Source organism: Urocampus carinirostris, chromosome 19 (genome assembly GCF_059441175.1).
Source record: "Urocampus carinirostris isolate Australia breed hairy pipefish chromosome 19, RoL_Ucar_1.0, whole genome shotgun sequence".
In the NCBI taxonomy this organism is placed as follows: domain Eukaryota; kingdom Metazoa; phylum Chordata; class Actinopteri; order Syngnathiformes; family Syngnathidae; genus Urocampus; species Urocampus carinirostris.
In genome coordinates, this window is record NC_142367.1 from 15,390,547 (window position 1) to 15,409,633 (window position 19,087).

Genomic DNA, 19,087 nt, shown 5'->3' on the forward strand with positions numbered 1-19,087 from the left:
CAGTGCAGAAAATGGATGGGTGGATGGATTAACTAACTCAAAATACCAGGATTCCCAATATCACCTAACCTTTACGCAAGCTAAGTAGAATAGAATAGAATAGACCTTTACTGTCATTGTTTAAAAATGGGTTAACATATTGTGACAACGAAATTGGGCATGACACTCCAGTTTCACACATTCACAGTGAGGTAAAAAACCCAAGAAGATAAAGGAACAGAGAAGATAAGGTTATAAAACAAGGAGGATAAGGTTATAGTTATAATTTACACTAAATTAACCCAAGAAATGTCGGCATATAGGATATAGTGAACAACAATACAGTGTACAACAATACAAGAAAGCAAAATGGCCGCTCCTAGTTCAAGTCAAGTCATGTTTATTTGTGTAGCACTTAATCACAAGGAGTCTCAAAGTGTTGCACAGACCACAGATCATTGCAAACTACAGATTATTATTTCAACACCCCCTGATCTAAAACCTATATGAGGGCGAGGAAAAACCTAGACAAAGAAAAAAAAAGTAGACTCTGATGCCCAATTATTTTTATTTTGGATTTATTAGACATAAAACTACATATATTCCTCCACAAAAATCAATTATTTCGACCAACATTCCCAAAACAACACACTCAATAGCCGCATACCTGTCAACCTGGATGTTTTTGCCGTACAAAGTACATTTATTATGCATTTTAAGACGTGTACGACGTACAAGAAAATCGGTACGGAAAAATGCAAATTTGTCATTATGGGTACCAACCGGTATGCACCGACTATGACGAAATGGCAAATCAATCAAGTCAAATGAGTTCGCCGCGGTAGCCTCTATCTCGGTATGTTTTTCGTTGCATACAAAGCGAGCGGTTTGATGCTACTGTGCGCATGCATCTGCCGCCTAGGATTTCATGTGTTAGTTATGTAGTGAAAGGAAGTCCGTCTCTTTTTAGAGAACCTGCTTTTTTGGCTGAACTCATTAAAGATAGCCGGCTCTCAAACGGCTCACATGCTTTGATGCATTATATTACGAATCATTATTGTTGTATAAAGAAGTTAAGAAAAAAAGGAAGTATAAAAGGAGAAAATTAAAAAAGACAGATTTGTGGTTATCCCTTTAATCAGATCCATATTACCAACAATAATTTAATACAGAAAATGAATTAAGAATTTGAATAAGAAAAAATATTATTCGACTTAATCATATTTGCATGTATTTTTCCTTTACAGTGAACGTCCAAGCTACTTTATTTTTGAACTTTTTTTATAATAAGCCTCATTCATGTCGAGCAACTCAGTATCTCACGACAAAATGTTAATTAACAATATATATGATATAACGAAACACATGTACAATATAACATGTTAAACTATATAAATAACCACTATATAAATAACCATGTTTGGAAAAAAAAATATGGTGTAAGGTTATTTTGTATTTTGTAAGGGGAAATAAAACATTTTGGAAGGGCATGGCGCCATGGAGGTTGACGGTCATGGAACCGCGTTAATCGAGCCAATGTCTTGGGAGCAAACGACTACGTGTCCCAGAATGCAACGTAAGCAAAGCGACTAGCTGACTGGCTATGTGGAGCAGGGAGTGGATGCGGCGCTCGATTCAACCTAGCCTGCGTTAAAAAATGCACTTTTCTTAAATATTTTCACACACATATTGTGTGCTTTGTTATTGTGTTCATTTTGTGTCATTTTGGCATGCTTAACAACCAAGCTGTCGGGGTTACTAACAATCCTACTGAAAATAAACATTCTGTGTGGGACTGCTGTGGAGGCTTCGGCAACATCGACTACACCAAGGTAAAGTTCAAAGAGTTTCATACATTTTCACTCATAATTGACACAAATAACTTCAACTTTTATCAGTTGAAAAAACGTTTAGAAAAACGAGCGGCTGCCTTTTCTGAATTGTTACGTCATACACGTACGTGGCTTGACAGGCGGAAACTAGGATGCCCTCTCCAGTATGTCAAAATAAAAGCATTTCAAATTGTAAACAAAATGCTAAATATGATACTTATATAACATATATCGGGAATTGTAATGGTGATTAATGCCTTGGGAAGCATTTGTGAGATTTTACTAACCCATTAGAATTAGAAAACAAACAAAAAAACTTTATTTTTATTGATGAAAACGTATAAAACATTATTTACCAGGTAAGACGTGATACTCCTGGGCAAACTAGTAATAATAGGCGTAAAGGAGAAAAAAATGGAATAAAGAATATTAGATAGATAGATTAGATAGACTTGACTTGACTTGACTATTTTCAAGGTAGTGCTTGTAGACTGGCTTAAGTTCAAGTTAAGTGCATGGGAGCAAAAGTGCAACAATATTAGCAGCAACACATTTCCAAAAGGGGGCAGCACGACGGAGCAGTGGTTAGCGCGTGTGCGGCACAGTTCTGAGGTCATGGGTTCAAATCCAGCTACCAACCTTCCTGTGCAGAGTTTGCATGTTCTCCCTGTGCTTGCGTGTGTTTCCTCCGGGCACTCCGGTTTTCTCCCACATTCCAAAAAAACATGCATATCAGGTTGATTGGCCAGTCCGAACTGTCCCTAGGTGTGACTGAGCGAGCGAATTGTCTGTCCCTGTGTGCCCTGCGACTGCCTGGCAACCAGTTCAGGGTGTCCTCTGCCCACTGCCCGAAGATGGCTGGGATGGGCTCCAGCACCCCCGCGACCCTACTGAGGATAAGCGGTACAGATAATGGATGGACATTTCCAAAAGAAGAGTAGAGAAAGAAGATATGGATATCCATTTTTCCATGGACAGCCAAAGACATTTCTTTCAGTCTTGTATAATTGTTCAGGGTGGCAATTGCCCAGTCATTGTTTTAAAGGTACAGTGTGTAATGTTTGACCTCTACATGTGTGCGGTGTTGTGCAACCGAAAATTGGTAATAAAAAGCACAAGGAAGAATACAAACTACGGACACTCAAAGTGACTAAAACAAAGTATTATTTCCCTCATATTTTGCCTAGCTTTTCGTGAACAAAGAAAAAAACTAAAATAAAGACAAAACTAAAGAAGGAGGAAAAAAATGCAAAATAGAGAGACATATCTGGGGAAAAAATAAAGGAAAAAGGGAGGGGAAAGAAAGTAAAACAAAAAAGGAAAGAAAAGGAAAAGGGTGAAAAAAGAAAACAAGAAAAGGTGAGAAAATAAAGCTGGAATAAAGAAAAAGGGACGGAAAAAGGACAAACTTAAGAAGTAAAAAGAAGTAAAAAAGCAAAAGAAGAGTAAAACAAGGAAAGATAACAAAAATAATACTTAAAAATAAACTAAAATGATCTGACAGTGGAACCAACCATTTTCATGTTTTTTTTGTGAAAAAAAAGAAATATTTAAATTGATATGCAAAAGAATAAACAACACAGGTTTTGAGGGCCTTCATTTCAGCACCATCTAGGTGAGGATCTTCTTATTTCAAATCAATGCAAATTTCTCAACCACCTACTATTTAAAAAAAATGCACATTTACATGATTTTTCTTTTTTTTTTGCTGATCTTTGAAATACATGTTGTTTCTTTAACGAAGATGTTTGTTTTTTTAATCACCAGAAGGCGCTAAATAATACACACTGTCCCTTTAGACCTGCAATGTCCTTCAGACTGGGCGGAAAAGAGCCAATGATTTTCCGGGCTGTGTTCATGATTTTCTCTAAGGTCATCATCAGATGTATTGCTAGTTATCAAAGAGAATGTGCTTTTCTAGGACTTTTAGGCAGTTTAACAGAACAAAAATCTGAAGATGCACAACGATGTGAGGGAACATGAGAAAAAACACCAACCTAGTTTGTTATTTTAGGTGGAACTAACAGAGGGGCTAACTCATACTATATTTGCATGTCTGTGCTTCGCTCCTTTCAGATGGACTTCAAGGCGTTTGACGGAGTCTTCAAACATCTCAACTTTCACGATCGGAGCTTTCACATTGCCGTGGCGGCAATCGTTTTCAACCCGCTTTTTTGGAATGTGGTAAGATTTTGTCTCCACTAGACCAGCTCAAGTCATGTCACACCAAAGGAGAATGATTTTTCATTTTTACTTTACATGTATATTTAAACCTCCATCCATCCATTATCTGCACCGCTTATCCCCAGTAGGGCCGCGGGGGTGCTGGAGCCGATCTCGGTTATCTTCGGGCAGTGGGCAGGGGACACCCAGAACTGGTTGCCAGCCAGTCGCAGGGCACACTGGGACAGACAATTCGCTCACTCATTCACACCTAGGGTCAATTTGGACCGGCCAATTAACCATGCATGTTTTTTGGAATGTGGGAAAAAAACAGAGAGCCCAGAGGAAACCCATGCAAGCAGGGTGAGAACATGCAAACTCTTGTGAATAAGGGTGTCACAAATAAACATGACTTGACTTGACTACTCCACTTTGCTGTTCTCGTATCGGAAAACTGCACACTGTTAAGTCCTGCGTCGCCACCGGTGACCGAATTCTATCCTTGAGCTTCACATAATCGATAGAAAAATACGGTTATTTCTTTTTGATCATTTTTCGAGGGATCCGCTTTTTATTACATCACTTTTCTAAAGTACTACGTGCGTTCCTTCGAGAAAACGGCGATTATTGCCAATTGCTTCTCCATTGCGGTTTTTGACTCAAAGCCCGGGTTGAAAATGTGATATTTGACTCATTTATAATCATTTGGCAAATAACAGATTGACTCATTATGCGAGCAGATTGGATGCAGCGCAAAATTTACATTTCGGCTAAAAGATCAAAACGGTGGGTAGTATCGCGTTACATTTACTTAGTTATATTTAACGTCCTTCTATTTTGCTATTTTTCCTACTTAGAAATCAAGGAAAGGTCTGAAATTTTCATCATAGGTGCATGTCCACTGTGAGAGAGATAAACTAAAAAGAAAAATCCAGAAATCACAATGCGTGATTTTTGTAACAATTTATTCGTGCGATATAGCTGCAAATAAGTATTTGAACACCTGTGTATCATCTAGAATTCTGACCCTGAAAAACCTGGAAGTCCGCCCATTAGAAGTCCACCTGCACTCCATGTATCATCCTGAATCAGTTTGACATGTTTGAGGTCGTTAGCTGCATAAAAAGCCTGTCCAACCCATACAGTCAGTAAGACTTGAACTTGTAACATGGCGAAGACCAAAGACACCAGAGACAACATTGTACACCTCCACAAGGCTGGAAACAGCTATGGAGCAATTGCCAAGCAGCTTGGTGAAAAAAGGTCCACTGTTGGAGCAATCAATAGAAAATGGAAGAAGCTAAATATGACGGTCAATCTTAATCGTTGTGGAGCCCCATGCAAGATATCACCTCGTGGGGTCTCAATGATTCTAAGAAAGTTAAGGATTTAGCCCGGAGCTACATGACAGGAGTTGGTCAATGACCTGAAAAGAGCTGGGACCACCGTTTCCAACGTTACTGTGGGTGATACACTAATACGTCATGATTTGAAAGGTTCCCCTGCTGAAAGCTGAAACAAGAACATGTCAAGGCCCGTCTTATGCATATGACCATTTGGATGATGCAGAGGAGTCATGGGAGAAAGTTTTGCGGTCAGATGAGACCAGATGTGAGAGATATTCAAGATATAAACTCTCTGTTGGCAGAATTATTCAGATAAAAACACTTATTGAGGTTTGACCTCCCTCGCGAATGGAGCGAGCACGGCCTAGCCGCCATCTTCCCAGGTTGCCCAGGCCGTACTGACAACATCCGGTCAGTAGGCGTGGTCTATTGATGTCACACATAAACAGGAAATGAAGTCACACATAAGTGCGACTTCACATTAAAATTAAATAAAATTGAGAAACGTATTTACAAATAATGGAATTAGACCGATCTTTGAAATGTGACTATGTGTGTGTGTGTGTGTGTGATGATTGTTTTTATATTTAGGAATATAAAAACAGGTTAATTTCATAGCATGGAAGTCTGAGAACTACACAACCAAAAACAGCCAACTTTACACCAGAATAGAACCTTTTGGTCACAATTCCACGAAGCGTGTTTGGAGGAAGAAGAATCAAGAGTACAATTCGATGAACACCATCCCTACTGTGAAGCATGGGGGTGGTAGCATCATGCTTTTGGGGGTTTTTTCTCCACATGGGACAGGACGAGTGCACTGCATTAAAGAGAGGATGCCCGGGGCCGTGTATTGTGAGATTGTGGGTAACAACTTCCTTCCCTCAGTCAGAGCATTGAAGATGCGTCATGGCTGGGTCTTCCAACACGACAACGATCAGAAGCACACAGCCAGGAAAACCAAAGAGGGGCTCCGTAAGGAGCATGTCAAGGTTCTAACAATGCCCAGCCAGTCTCCAGACCTGAACCCATTCGAAAATCCTCGGAGGGAGTTCAAACTTCGTGTTTCTTAGAGACAGCCCAGAAACCTGACTGATGTAGAGAAGATCTGCGTGGAGGAGTGGGCCAAGATCCCTCCTGCAGTGTGTGCAAACCTGGTGAAATATTACAGGGAACATTTGACCTCTCTAATAGCAAACAAAGGCTACTGTACCAAATATTAACATTTTCTCAGGTGTTCAAATACTTATTTGCAGCTATTTCACACAAATAAATTGTTAAAAAAATCATGCATTGTGATTTCTGGATTTTTGTTTTTAGTTTATCTCTCTCCCGGGTGGACATGGACTTACTATGAAAATTTCAGACCCCTCCATGATTTTTAATTGGGAGTAATAGCAAAATAGCCGGGTATTCGAATACTTATTTACTTCACTGTATATATATATATATATATATATACATATATATATATATATATATATATATAGACTGGGAGGTCGGTGGTTCGCGCCCCGGCCGAGTCATTCCTAAGACTTAAAAAGTGGTCGGCGGCGCCCTCTGTTGGCTGCGGCTGCATCGGCTCGCTACAACGGGTCAGGTGCAATCGACATTTCGTTCTGTGTACATTGTTACACAGAATGACAATACAAGGAAATTATTATTATTATTATTATTATACAGTAATATACACACACAAATTTACACAGACTTGTAATTTATTGTTGATTGGATGGACTTTGATGATTTGATGATCCGATCCAAAGGTCGTTTGAAAAAAAATAGACATTGTAATAGTTACTCTGTACTTAAGTATTTTTTTTATAATTTTACTCAGGTTATTATTTGAATGACTACTTTTAAACTCCACTTGAGTCATTTTATTCTGAAGTAACAGTCCTTTTATACTTGATCCAAATTTTTGGCTACTCTACCCATCTATGGTTCACGGCCAACTTTTAAGCTCTTTATCTAATCAGCATCTCACTTTGTAGCGGCGGCTCGTAAACAAAATCCCTCCCCCCCCGAGGAGTCGGACGGGCTTCTTAGTCGATTTTCGTCAAATGAATCGGCGGCGAGTTTGGTTGCTAGGATGTCAAGCTGACATTGTGTAGCGGGGAGTCGAGCGGTCAGTCTGTTCTTTCCGGCGTAAAGTTTTACAAAGTCCTTGACTCGATTCACTAAGCAGGCGAGTCAAAACGAGGCGTTCGTTATCGCACCGCCAAAATACACGACGCTAATATGAATAATTTGTTTTGTTTGATTCATTTTAGGAAGAATATCGGTCTTAATTAGCGTTCCTTAAAGCAGGGACCCCTAATCTTTTTTAAACTGAGACCTTTTATTACTAATTAGCACAAGTGTCACCCAGTATGATATGCATTTCTACAATAACAACTTATCATGTTATTACTATGTTGTAACTATGTTATTACCAGGTTAGTTTTGGGGAGTATGGTTAAATAAACACAGTCAAGCAATAAAAAATAAATTTATTAGAAAATCACAATGACCCAGCACTGGTAATCCATTCTTGGAACAGGCCAGTGGGCACCTCAGCTGTCCTTATCTTTTTTTGTCAATTGTCTTTTTTTTTTTAAATACTTCACCTATTTGCTTTGATTTGCAACATGGCGTGACATCAATTTTAGAACTATCAAAACGGTGATGTGGTTTCAGTCGGGCCTTTCAGTGAAGACACATGTCTGAGGTTTACCCATAATCCACATTGTAACTTTGGACAGAAACGTTTACTTCGCACCATGTCGAAATGCTGTGCAGGTAAGGTGTACGAGGTACAATGTATTTTGTGCAAGTAATACTTTTTTGTTTACTCAGTCTTAAATTTGATTTCAAAAGGCATTAAAAAGTCTTGAAAGTAACTTGCCTTAAGCCGTAGGAACCCTGTAAAGGTGTTTACCGTAGAAAAAAATAAATCAAGTCCAAAATGAATGTATCACTTCCCTAGACCTGTTTCTTTCACCTTATTCGTCCAATGCATTGATGGCCGTGGCGTCTTCCCTGCTTTGTACCTCATGGAGTCAAGGCCAGGTGAGCCGGGGGCCAATCCATGCACGCTGTGTCCTCCGCCCAAATGGAGCTGATAGATGAGGCAGCATATTTAGCGTCACCCGATCGATCGTGCATCTATGCAATTTTCCGGTCATCGGGGCCGGCGTGCCGGCTGACCTAAATCCGAGCGGAACAGACTCATCAGCTCATTCACAAACATCTGTCCAGTGCTTTGGTGTTTTTTTTTTTGTGTGTGTTTTTTTTTCTTTCTGCATTTTTTATCATGAGCACAACATGCTCCTTTCTGTTGCTCTTTATAATTTTTTCTTTACTTACTTTTTTCTTATTTATTAATTCAGGACAGAAGTCAAGAGCCTTTTCGACCCAAACAGCCATAAAAGCAAAATGTTTCGATTTTTTTTTTTTTTTAGATAGAGCCACACCATATATTTTAAAAGAAAAATAATAAAAACTGCCAAAACTTCTCTCCAGATAAAAGCTAATTCTACAGCGCATTTCCTTTCACTGTGTGATTTTTGATGATTTGATAGAATTTATGAAATAATAATAGTGTCATAATAGTCTCAAATCAATATAAATCTAACACTTCAAATTTGTCTCCCTCCCGCAGTTACTTAAAAGTGTCGAGGCTCATTTTTGTCGTACATAATGGTTTCAAAACAAGGTGCATGCAAAGTAATTTTGTAAAAATGTCACAAAATACCGCATTCGATAATACTGGCAGACACAGAGTTGAGTGCTTGCACCATGTGTGCATAGATCTGCCCATCTGTACTGCTCACCCAATCAAATTGCTCTGTGTGCTTTGCTTGTGTTTATGGCTGTTTACAGTTTGTTTTGTGGGTTTTCATCATAAAGCGTCTCAACGGTGAACGTACATTGTTTAATGAGCTTCCATCTAAACTTAGCGACGTAGAGCCAAAATGGGGTCAGTTAGTGTGACACCGTGACTGCAGTTGAGATTGTACCCTATATATACTAGAATGAAACATTGGATGCTGTGTTGTTTTGCATGTTCTAAACTTGTGTCTCATCCATGCAAAATTGGGATGGCAACGAGAAGATTTGCCAGAGTCCAATTTTATCTCCGAGCCTGATGTACTCATGAAAAAAAGCCATTTCTGGCTCCCAAACCATAGGTCCCTGACCCCTTTTTACCTGGACCATTACAGGCTAAATAACTTAAAGTGTGTGTATTATTTACCACTAGATGTCGCTTTATTGTGTCTTGCAACCAAAAACCAGTGCTAAAAAGCACAGGCAAAAACCTGGAGAGTCAGTGAACAAACTGCGCGATTTTTCGTTCCCTTTTTTGGCCAGCCTTTTGCAAGGTTTTTGGTTTTGTGGTGTACTTGTAGGAGCAAGATGACGGACAATCATGTCAGCTTCCTCTCGATGAGGCTCATGTAGTGTTAAATAGTTGCAAATTTCCCGACCCACGAGTATTTAAAAAGATACACATCGAAATAATGGTTCACATATTCTTGCTTAGTATTTAAATCAATATCGTTGTTTTTTTTTTTTTTTTTAAATAGATTTATTTTTTTTGTCACTACGAGGTGCTACATAATACACACTTCCCCTTTAAATAAGCATGTTTTTGTGTGTTGTTTAAAAAGAAATATCGGTGCCCCGCTAACACCGTCACCAACTTAGTCGAAGGGCCTGGCAATAAACTGAATGATTTTGGTTAATATTTCATTTTAAAAATGAAGGAGCCCATAACAGCCATATATATATATATAATATATATATAGCAATTAAGTTATCCATCCATCCATTATCTGCACTGCTTATCCCCAGTAGGGTCACGGGGGTGCTGGAGCCCATCCCAGCTGTCTTTGGCCGTGGGCAGGGGACACTCTGAATTGGTTGCCACAGAGACAGACAACTCACTCGCTCATTCACACCTAGGGATAATCTGGACTGGACAATTAACCTGACATGCATGTTTTTGGAATGTGGGAGGAAACCGGAGTCCCCTGAAGAAACCCACACAAGCGCGGGGGGAACATACAAACTCCGCACAGGAAGGTTTGATCCCACGACCTCAGAACTGTGCCGCACACGCGCTAACCACTGCTGTGCCGTGCTGCCCAATAAAGTCACATTTTGCTATTTTTTTTTGCACAAGCTAAACCGAATCTAAAACTGAGAAATAAAATGTACTTTTTTAATGTGGGTCCTTTAAAGTTTATTGTTTAAAACTACATTTCAAAATGGAAACGTCCAGACTGTTTGAAAAAATCAAGACGTAATTTTTGGGCGATATCGGCCCGCCCTATCAAATGTATGGGGCATTATGGGGAAAAAAAAGGATAATAAATAATCCACTAGCAAGCGTTTGTTTTATTGGTGCGACATTTTCTAAATAATTTGAAATTTCAAGACACAAATAAGTTCCCATTATGATTTTTGCAACTAAATCCTGTGCGTCGTGACTCGACCGAGGGGAAAAAGTGGACTTAATGAGTTCTGTGTGTTACATCAAGACAGCAGTGTTGTGGCTGGGAGTCAGAAGGAGACAGTTACCTAAGACCTAACTGAATTTATTTCCCGGCTCTGCAAGCCGCTTCTTTGTTCCATGGCTTGATTGATGTACTGCAAACACAATAGATGAACGTCGGTTTCGAAATTAGCGCTACATATGTTTTTAATCTGCTCGCTTACAATGAAGAATGCCTCTCCTGCCTCGGTAGAATTCTTTAGGTGGAAGCTCATTAAATGTTCACCGCTGAGACACTTTATGAAGAAAACCCGTTGAACGAACTATAAACACCCATATTGAGCACTCGCGCACCGTTTGCATTATTGTCACCGTCTGCCAATCATGTCGCGGTTCTTTGATTTCCAGCCTTTTTTAGAGTCGATTGGCTTTTTATAACCAAGGAGATTTCGATTAAAATAAAGGCCTGGGAGAATGACTTTTAGAACCGGTTGGGTTTTTTACATCTCGGTACGGTCTTCTGCTCTCCTTGAAAGATATTTTTAAGTATTTTTAGATAACACTGGCATTTGTCGAAGAGTTTAGCTATTCAACGTTGTATCCTGTCTCGGTTTCCCATTGCCCTCACTTGGCCCCGCCCGTTTGGCTCCAGCTGCGGCTCGTTGCCTGATTGGCTTCCCTCCTATTTAAACTCCGTGCTCTCATTCACTTCTTGTCAGTCCGTCAATGAACCTCTGCACTTGCAAGAAATGTGTTTTGACTCTGTCCAGTTTCCTGCTCGTGTATCCAGTATCCGATATCGATCTCTTCTGTCTCCTCCTTCCTGGGATCTTGCTCCAGTCTCCAGAATCTGTTATCGATCCCGCCTGTCTCGTCCTGTCCGGTATCAGTCTCCAGTATCCGATATCGATCCCGTCTGTCTCTTCCTGTCCGGTATCTTGCACCCGATATCGATCTCGTCTGCGTCCTCCTGCCCGGGATCTTGCTCCAGTCTCCAGAACCCAATATCGATCCCGCCTGCCTCCTCCTGTCCGGTATCAGTCTCCAGTATCCAATATCGATCCCGCCTGTCTCGTTCTGTCCGGTATCATGATCCCGTCTCCAGTATCCGGTATCAATCTTGTCTGTCTCCTCCTGTCCGGTATCTTGTTTCAGTCTCCAGTATCCGATATTGATTTCGTCTGTCTCGTCCTGTCCGGTATCTTGCTCCAGTATCCGGTATCGATCCCGATTGTCCCGTCCGGTATCTACTTGTGTGCCATGTATCGATCCCATCTGTTCTGTCTGGCCAGGATCTCGTCTGCCTATGACTTCTGTTTCACTTCTTCTGCCTAGCGATCACACACATGGCTGCCCCATTCCTGTATAATAAAGCTTGTGTGAACGTTACGCATCTGGGTCCTCCTCCTGTTCGGGATCTCACAGTATCCATTTGACTTTTTCACACATTAATTTTAAATATTCATTTTAAATCTCATCTCTCATCTCATCTCATTAGCCATACCGCTTATCCTCATTAGGGTCGCGGGGGGGCTGGAGCCCATCCCAGCCATCTCCGGGCAGTGGGCAGGGGACACCCTTAACTGGTTGCCAGCCAATCGCAGGGCACACGGGGACAGACAACTCACTCGCTCAGTCACACCTAGGGACAATTTGGACCGGCCAATTCACCTGAAATGCATGTTTTTGGAATGTGGGAGGAAACCGGAGTGCCCGGAGGAAACCCACGCAAGCACGGGGAGAACATACAAACTCCGCACAGGAAGTCTGGAGCTGGATTTGAACCCACGACAGGTTCCCGAGACATGAACTGTGCCGCACAAGCGCTAACCACTGCGCCGCCGTGCTGCCCTCATTTTAAATCATGATTTTGTATTTTATTATATGTATTCAAAAAAATGTTTTGTTTTAATTATTGAGTTATGTCAGCTATATATTGTTTATAGTTTCTAACCATTATCTATAATTATTTTTACACTGCATTCACTTTATATTTTTATATTTTTTATTTTATTTAAATATTCATTCAAGATAATTATTTTATATTTTCTAATTATTATTTGGAATTATACCTTATTTATCAATAATATTATTGAATTTTGTTTATTTTTTTACTTTTAGTTTTTAACTATTATGTCTCATCTCATTATCCGTACCGCTTATCCTCATTAGGGTCGCGGGGGGGCTGGAGCCCATCCCAGCCATCTCCGGGCAGTGGGCAGGGGACACCCTGAACTGGTTGCCAGCCAATCGCAGGGCACACAGGGACAGACAACTCATTCGCTCATTCACACCTAGGGACAATTTGGACCGGCCAATCCACCTGAAATGCATGTTTTTGGAATGTGGGAGGAAACCGGAGTGCCCGGAGGAAACCCACGCAAGCACGGGGAGAACATACAAACTCCGCACAGGAAGTCTGGAGCTGGATTTGAACCCACGACAGGTTCCCATGACATGAACTGTGCCGCACAAGCGCTAACCACTGCGCCGCCGTGCTGCCCTAACTATTATGTTTGATTATTTAATGATATTTGATTATATGCAATTTTATGTTATTGTTTATTCTAACCCTTGATGGCTATAACCACCTACGTAAGGATCCAGATTTACCAGTATTTACTAGCACCTAGAGATGCTTACAAAACGGTAATGAGGATATAAAAACATGTTTTTTATATTAGAGTGTCCGTTTGGTTTCCTCATGACCTCATGTCACCACATGTCTCCACATGACCTTATGTCACCACATGAATTCCATTTCCTTTCAGATTTGTTTCCATCCTTTCCCTTGCTTTGATGCCTTTTTCACAGTTTAAGGGAAAAAAAAGCACAGGTTGCCATGGCGATTGCCGATGCATCTTCATTTTCTGGCATTCGTTTACGCACCTTCTCAACCCACAGAGGTTTATTTTGAGTCTGGCAGTTCATTGCCTTCACAAATGAGCCATGTTTTCTTTGATTTTCAAATCGCCACGCATGCAAATCCTAAACATGGATCTCCTCCGCCTCAGGTGGCGAGATGGGAGCACCGGACACGGAAATTGTCCCGGATGTTTGGCAGCCCTCACCTGGCTTGTTACGTCCTGGGCTTCGTTATCATCCTGCTCAATGTGTACCGCAGCCACAGGTAGCGCTTGACACACTTTTCAAAATACAGGGTGTTCTGAAAGTCTTGGACATATTTGTTGTCCCCATGTCTCCTTAACTATAAATGGTATTAAGATAAAAGTTTTGCCTTTTTAGAAATATTTACATAGTTCTTTGTAAGGCTATTGATTTTTTTCATTTCTTTTACAACCAGGGTTGGGTAGCGTTACTTTAACTGGATTACTTTCAATTACTTTTGGATTACTCCAATACCAAATATGCTTATAAAAGACAAAAGGATATGAATACAATTACGAAATTTTGTGCAGGCTTGGAATACATGGAACGGCAAAAATGATGTTGCCAAGCTGTTTGGATTTATTTTCATTTTGTTTCTGTCGCATTTTATGTTAGTTTTGCCGGAGATCAAAGAGATCAAAGCCAGGAGAGAAAGCTTACCACGTGTTGTGAGTCATAATATTATTCATATTTAGTTTCTTTTGTCTTTTATTAGCATATTTGGTATTGGAGTAATCCAAAAGTAATTGAAAGTAATCCAGTTAAAGTAACCCTACCCAACCCTGTTTACAACCCATTGATGGTGTTCACTCAATAAGAGATTTTTATGGAATTGAATTGTCAAATACTGAATCGTGGACTGAAGTTCAACATGCATTTTGCAGACAATTTGGAAAAGAGCTACCAGAGAAGAAGTCCGTAGTGGGATGGCATGGGAGATTTATAACGGATGGGTGCTTATGTTCAGCTAAAAGAATGGGACGCCCTTCATCATCAAAAGATGTGATTGAACAACTTTGAAATGCTTTCCAGGGGAGCCCTGTAAATACATCAGAGGAGCCAGTAGTCAAGGTCCTACAACATCTCACAAGCTACAGTTAGTCTAACAGTTGAAGGACACTGATAAACCAGTTTTTCGTGACTTTTGCTTTACAATGCAACAGAAAATGGACGACTGGATTATGTTTAGTGGTGAGAAGACTTTCCTCATAAATGGCAAAGTTAACAAGAATAAATGTAAAAACATGTACCCTATCTTCCGCACTATAAGGCGCACCTAAAACCTTTATTTTTTTCAAAAGCTGACCATGCGCCTTATAATACAGTGCGCCTTATTTATGGATCAATATTAAGTTGCAAAGTCTTGCAACTAAAGCAGCAGCCGCCGACTAGATTTTCCCCCGAACGCGAAGTAGTCCGCGGTGTATGCTGGGATTTATTTACCGGCGTTTCATTGGCTATCCAATGTGTCAATCATCATTTGAATCCATCACTATTGGCTAAAGTTATTCGGAGGTAAAGGGGGCGGATCATTTTTATCATTTACAGGCTCGCATATGCTAAAGGGGCAAAACAAAGCCTGCAATTGGCCGAAAAAGATGTGTCAATCTTCAGTTGAATCGATCATTATTGGCTAAAGTTATTCGGAGGTAAAGGGGGCGGATGCTTTTTATCATTTACAGGCTGGCATAGACTAAAGGGGCAAAAAAAAGCCTGCAATAAGCCGAAAAAGATGAATGTGAATAGTGTGTTGGGTTGACGGCATAGAGAAAACAGTATTTTACTATTCTGTACTGCATTTGTAAATATTTTATTCTCCTGGATTTACTACTCTCACGGATATAAGAGGACCATGTTTGCACTTTGGTGAGCTACTCCGGCTATATATTTTCCCTGTATCTTGTTTTAGACTGAACTCGATGTTTCTGTGATAAGCGGTGCAGATAATGGATGGAGTGTCTATTTTTAAATTAAACTTAATTCCAAGTGTTTATTGTCATATGCACAGTAAAGTTGCAAGCGAAAAAGAAAATAGAAACTAAGGAATGGTTGGCATTTCTTGAATCCCAAGACTTTAACCTTCCGAATGATATTTTGAACGATGTATTTGAGTGACATCGTACGGACACCGCATCCGCACGTGTCTACGACACTATTTGCTTCTTTGCAAGCTTTCGGAATGTTAAGGGGGTAATAAGTCTGACTGAACTATCTGACTGTTTTGTCGACGTTCCCATTGTAGCGCCTTATAATCCGGTGCGTCTTATGTATGTCAAATATAGGACCAAAAACTATTTTTTCGGGGTGCGCCCTATAACCCGGTGCGCCTTATAGTGCGGAAAATATGGTAGTTTGATTATAGTATGAATTTGCCTTTGTATGATTTTATCCTCAAAAAAGCCTTAACCAGGCCAAAGATTGTATCCAGGTCCTGTTTGTATTCTTGCAACAATTGTATCCTCTTGGGGCCTGCTAACTATTAATCAAGATGGCCTTCACTTTGGTGCTGGGAAGTCTGGGGAAGAGCTTACAATTGTATCTTCTTGGGGCCTGCTAACTATTAATCAAGATGGCCTTCGCTTGCATTTCTTCTTACAGTGACGGATTGTACCTCTTGTGTCACAAAGTTTCACTTTCCTTACTGCTCATTTATTATGCTCACACGCCATCTAGCGACCAGCATTATTCACTTCATTTAAACATGTGATTCCTTCCTGAGTCGATCTTGGAAGCACGCACCTCCGATGTAAGGGCTATCAAAAACCTAGAAGAGCACGCGCTCTTGGACTGTCTATGGACTATTTTGCTTCGAAAGAGCAACAGTCAATAGTGAGATCTTCCAAGACATGCTGGAAAACTGGTTAATGAAGAAATTGAGTGAGAAGGAGTCTGGTTACTTCATTTTCCAACAGGATGGCATGCCCCCTTAATGGAACTTCAGGGTTAGACAATTTTTGAACAAATGTAAAACAATTTAAATGGGCTGCTTTTAGATAGCACTTTTCAAGTCAATGAAGACCTCCCAAAGCGCTTTTCAATGTGCTTCACACTTTTCCCTTTTACACACTAACTAACCGATAGCAGCATCAGCCATGCAAGGCAACTACCTGCTTATCGGGGGCATTAGGGATTCAGTGTCTTGCCCAAGGACACTTTAACATATAACACAGAGGAGCCGGGAATCGAACCTGCGATCTTGATCCCAAGACGAGCGCTCTACCTCCTGAGCCAATGCCGCCCTGTACACAACACTGCGAGACAGATGGATTGGACTGTCTGGGCAGAATGATCAGAATCCCATGTCCTGGATACCCAGATATCCAGCTCTCATAAATGGGAATTTATGAAAGGTTTGGTCTATGTGGCCCCTAATCCAAGAGACACGGATGAAGTGAAGGCACCACTAACAGGAGCTGGTTTCGCAACCATTTACAATGAAATAGTGGGACGCGTTTGGCAAAAATCGGATTAATGTGTGTTGTGTGAACAATCATGCTCACATTGACCATCTTTAAACATTCCATGTCTGAATTCGGATGACAATCATTTTGAATCTACAAAATGTGGTTTTATATCCTTACTAGTTTCTGAGATATTCAATGTCAAAATGGGCCCAATACTTTTGGAACACCCTGTACATGGCTTGAAAATCAATCGTACAGGTCTCTCTCAAAATTGTACCATAAGCTTTTGAAAGCTTTCTAGGCTAACTTTTGCTGGCGATTCGTGTTGCCTGGGAACTAAATACATTGGAGTCTGGCGGTGTAGACTAATGAGGATGCTTTTACGGAATCCCACGCAGTTACTAGAGAACTGAAATGAAGTCGGAACGTCATTGCAAACAAGATATACTGTACTCAGATGTAAAATAAATGTCTTTTAATGTCATTAAACAAGTATACTAAAATTGTAGGGCTTCTCCTTTCTGTGCAAATAAAACAAATGAAGGTAAATGTGCAAAAGGATAAAAACAATTTCCAAAATATATTAATAATATATCATAAATATGTGCATAATCACAGTGGGAGTTGTACAGAACATTATGCTCATATTATGTTTTAGATATACATATATATGTATCTGTGTATAGTATTTTTAAATTGCTTTCAAAATTTCTATTTTTTAACTGTATTTATTTCTGGCATTTTAAGGAATTAGTTAAGCTATTTTCTCATCACTTGTTGTTTTTACTAATGATCACATTCTTTAAATTTCTGAGTTAATTATATCTATTTATAAATGTTTTTTCCTCACTTTTTCAGAATGTAATATTTATTTTGTTTTTATTTTTCTCGATTTACTATATTTTTTTCTTCTCTATATGACTACTTTATTTGTTCGACATTAATATTTGGCTATCAAAAACGTTATTGTACTATTTTGTCGTTTTAATATCACCATCTGTTGAAATTGTTTTTTTGATTTTACATTTACATTTTTTCTCACATATTTCTTTATTTCTGTTTTTTAAATTTTCTTCTATTGGTACATTCATCATTTACATTTTACAATATATTATTTCTTTTTTCTTAATTTTCTTACTATAACTTTTTTCTTTTGTTGCATTATATGCATACATATAATTACTTATTTTATATATATTCTTATCTTATTTTAGTATGTCATACTGTTTTCTTCTATTGACCACACCTTTTATTCTTACTTTATTATAAAAGAAATTCTGAATTCTCAACATTCCCAAAAAAATAAAAAAGGGAATACATTTACTAAGAGAGAGAATTTAAAATATATTAGACATGAATGTAACATTAATTTTGAACAACAACAATAAGATGTGTACAACCAGTGCGCTTTGATTCGTTACCTTTTAAAATATACGGTCATCCGCGCCGTATTACCCTGCTATTGAAAATATAATTTTTCAGTAAAATTTAAAAAACATTGATTTGAATACGAAGAAAAAATACATGAACTATCATACCATTGTTAATTTTTATAAGAAAAATCACAAGTCGAGATATTTGTATATCTTTCAATTAGCGGAATCCATACTTAGTAGTCGTTGCAGTGTTTGTCTGGCATCTTGTTGCTACGCTAAGCTCATTTGGCACTATTTTTCGTCCGCATTAGACAGGATAGTGCCATCGAATGGTCGAATATCACACAATGTACCTTTATCATAATGGTTCAGGTGATTCTGATGGAACAAAGAACACTTCCATTTTTAGTCCACACCGTCCATTTGTCTGCAATGGATGCTCACTCCTGCTCGTTGGCCTTTCATTTTGTCATTGTCCTTATGTGGTCACCAAATCATGCAGTTTCTAAATTTGACCTATTTATCCAACAGAACTAAAGTTTACGTTCATCTGAACAAAGGGCGAGAAAAAAGGAAAAACGTGTTACGATTGATGAAAGCCCATCGCAAAGACTTTTCA

At 39.4% G+C, this 19,087-nt stretch overlaps 1 protein-coding gene across 3 annotated transcripts in view; it reads left to right on the forward strand.

Moving 5' to 3' along the window:
* Window positions 1-1,549: 1,549 nt before the first annotated feature.
* Window positions 1,550-19,087, forward strand: part of pemt (phosphatidylethanolamine N-methyltransferase) — a 62,405-nt gene continuing 44,867 nt past the window's right edge. For all 3 annotated transcript variants that reach the window (XM_088323408.1, XM_088323409.1, XM_088323410.1), the window contains exons 1-3: window positions 1,550-1,811; window positions 3,888-3,995; window positions 13,814-13,929. In XM_088323408.1, the coding sequence (XP_088179534.1) occupies window positions 1,710-1,811; window positions 3,888-3,995; window positions 13,814-13,929 (326 nt within the window). In that variant the 5' untranslated portion in view covers window positions 1,550-1,709. The remainder of the gene's footprint in view (window positions 1,812-3,887; window positions 3,996-13,813; window positions 13,930-19,087) is intronic.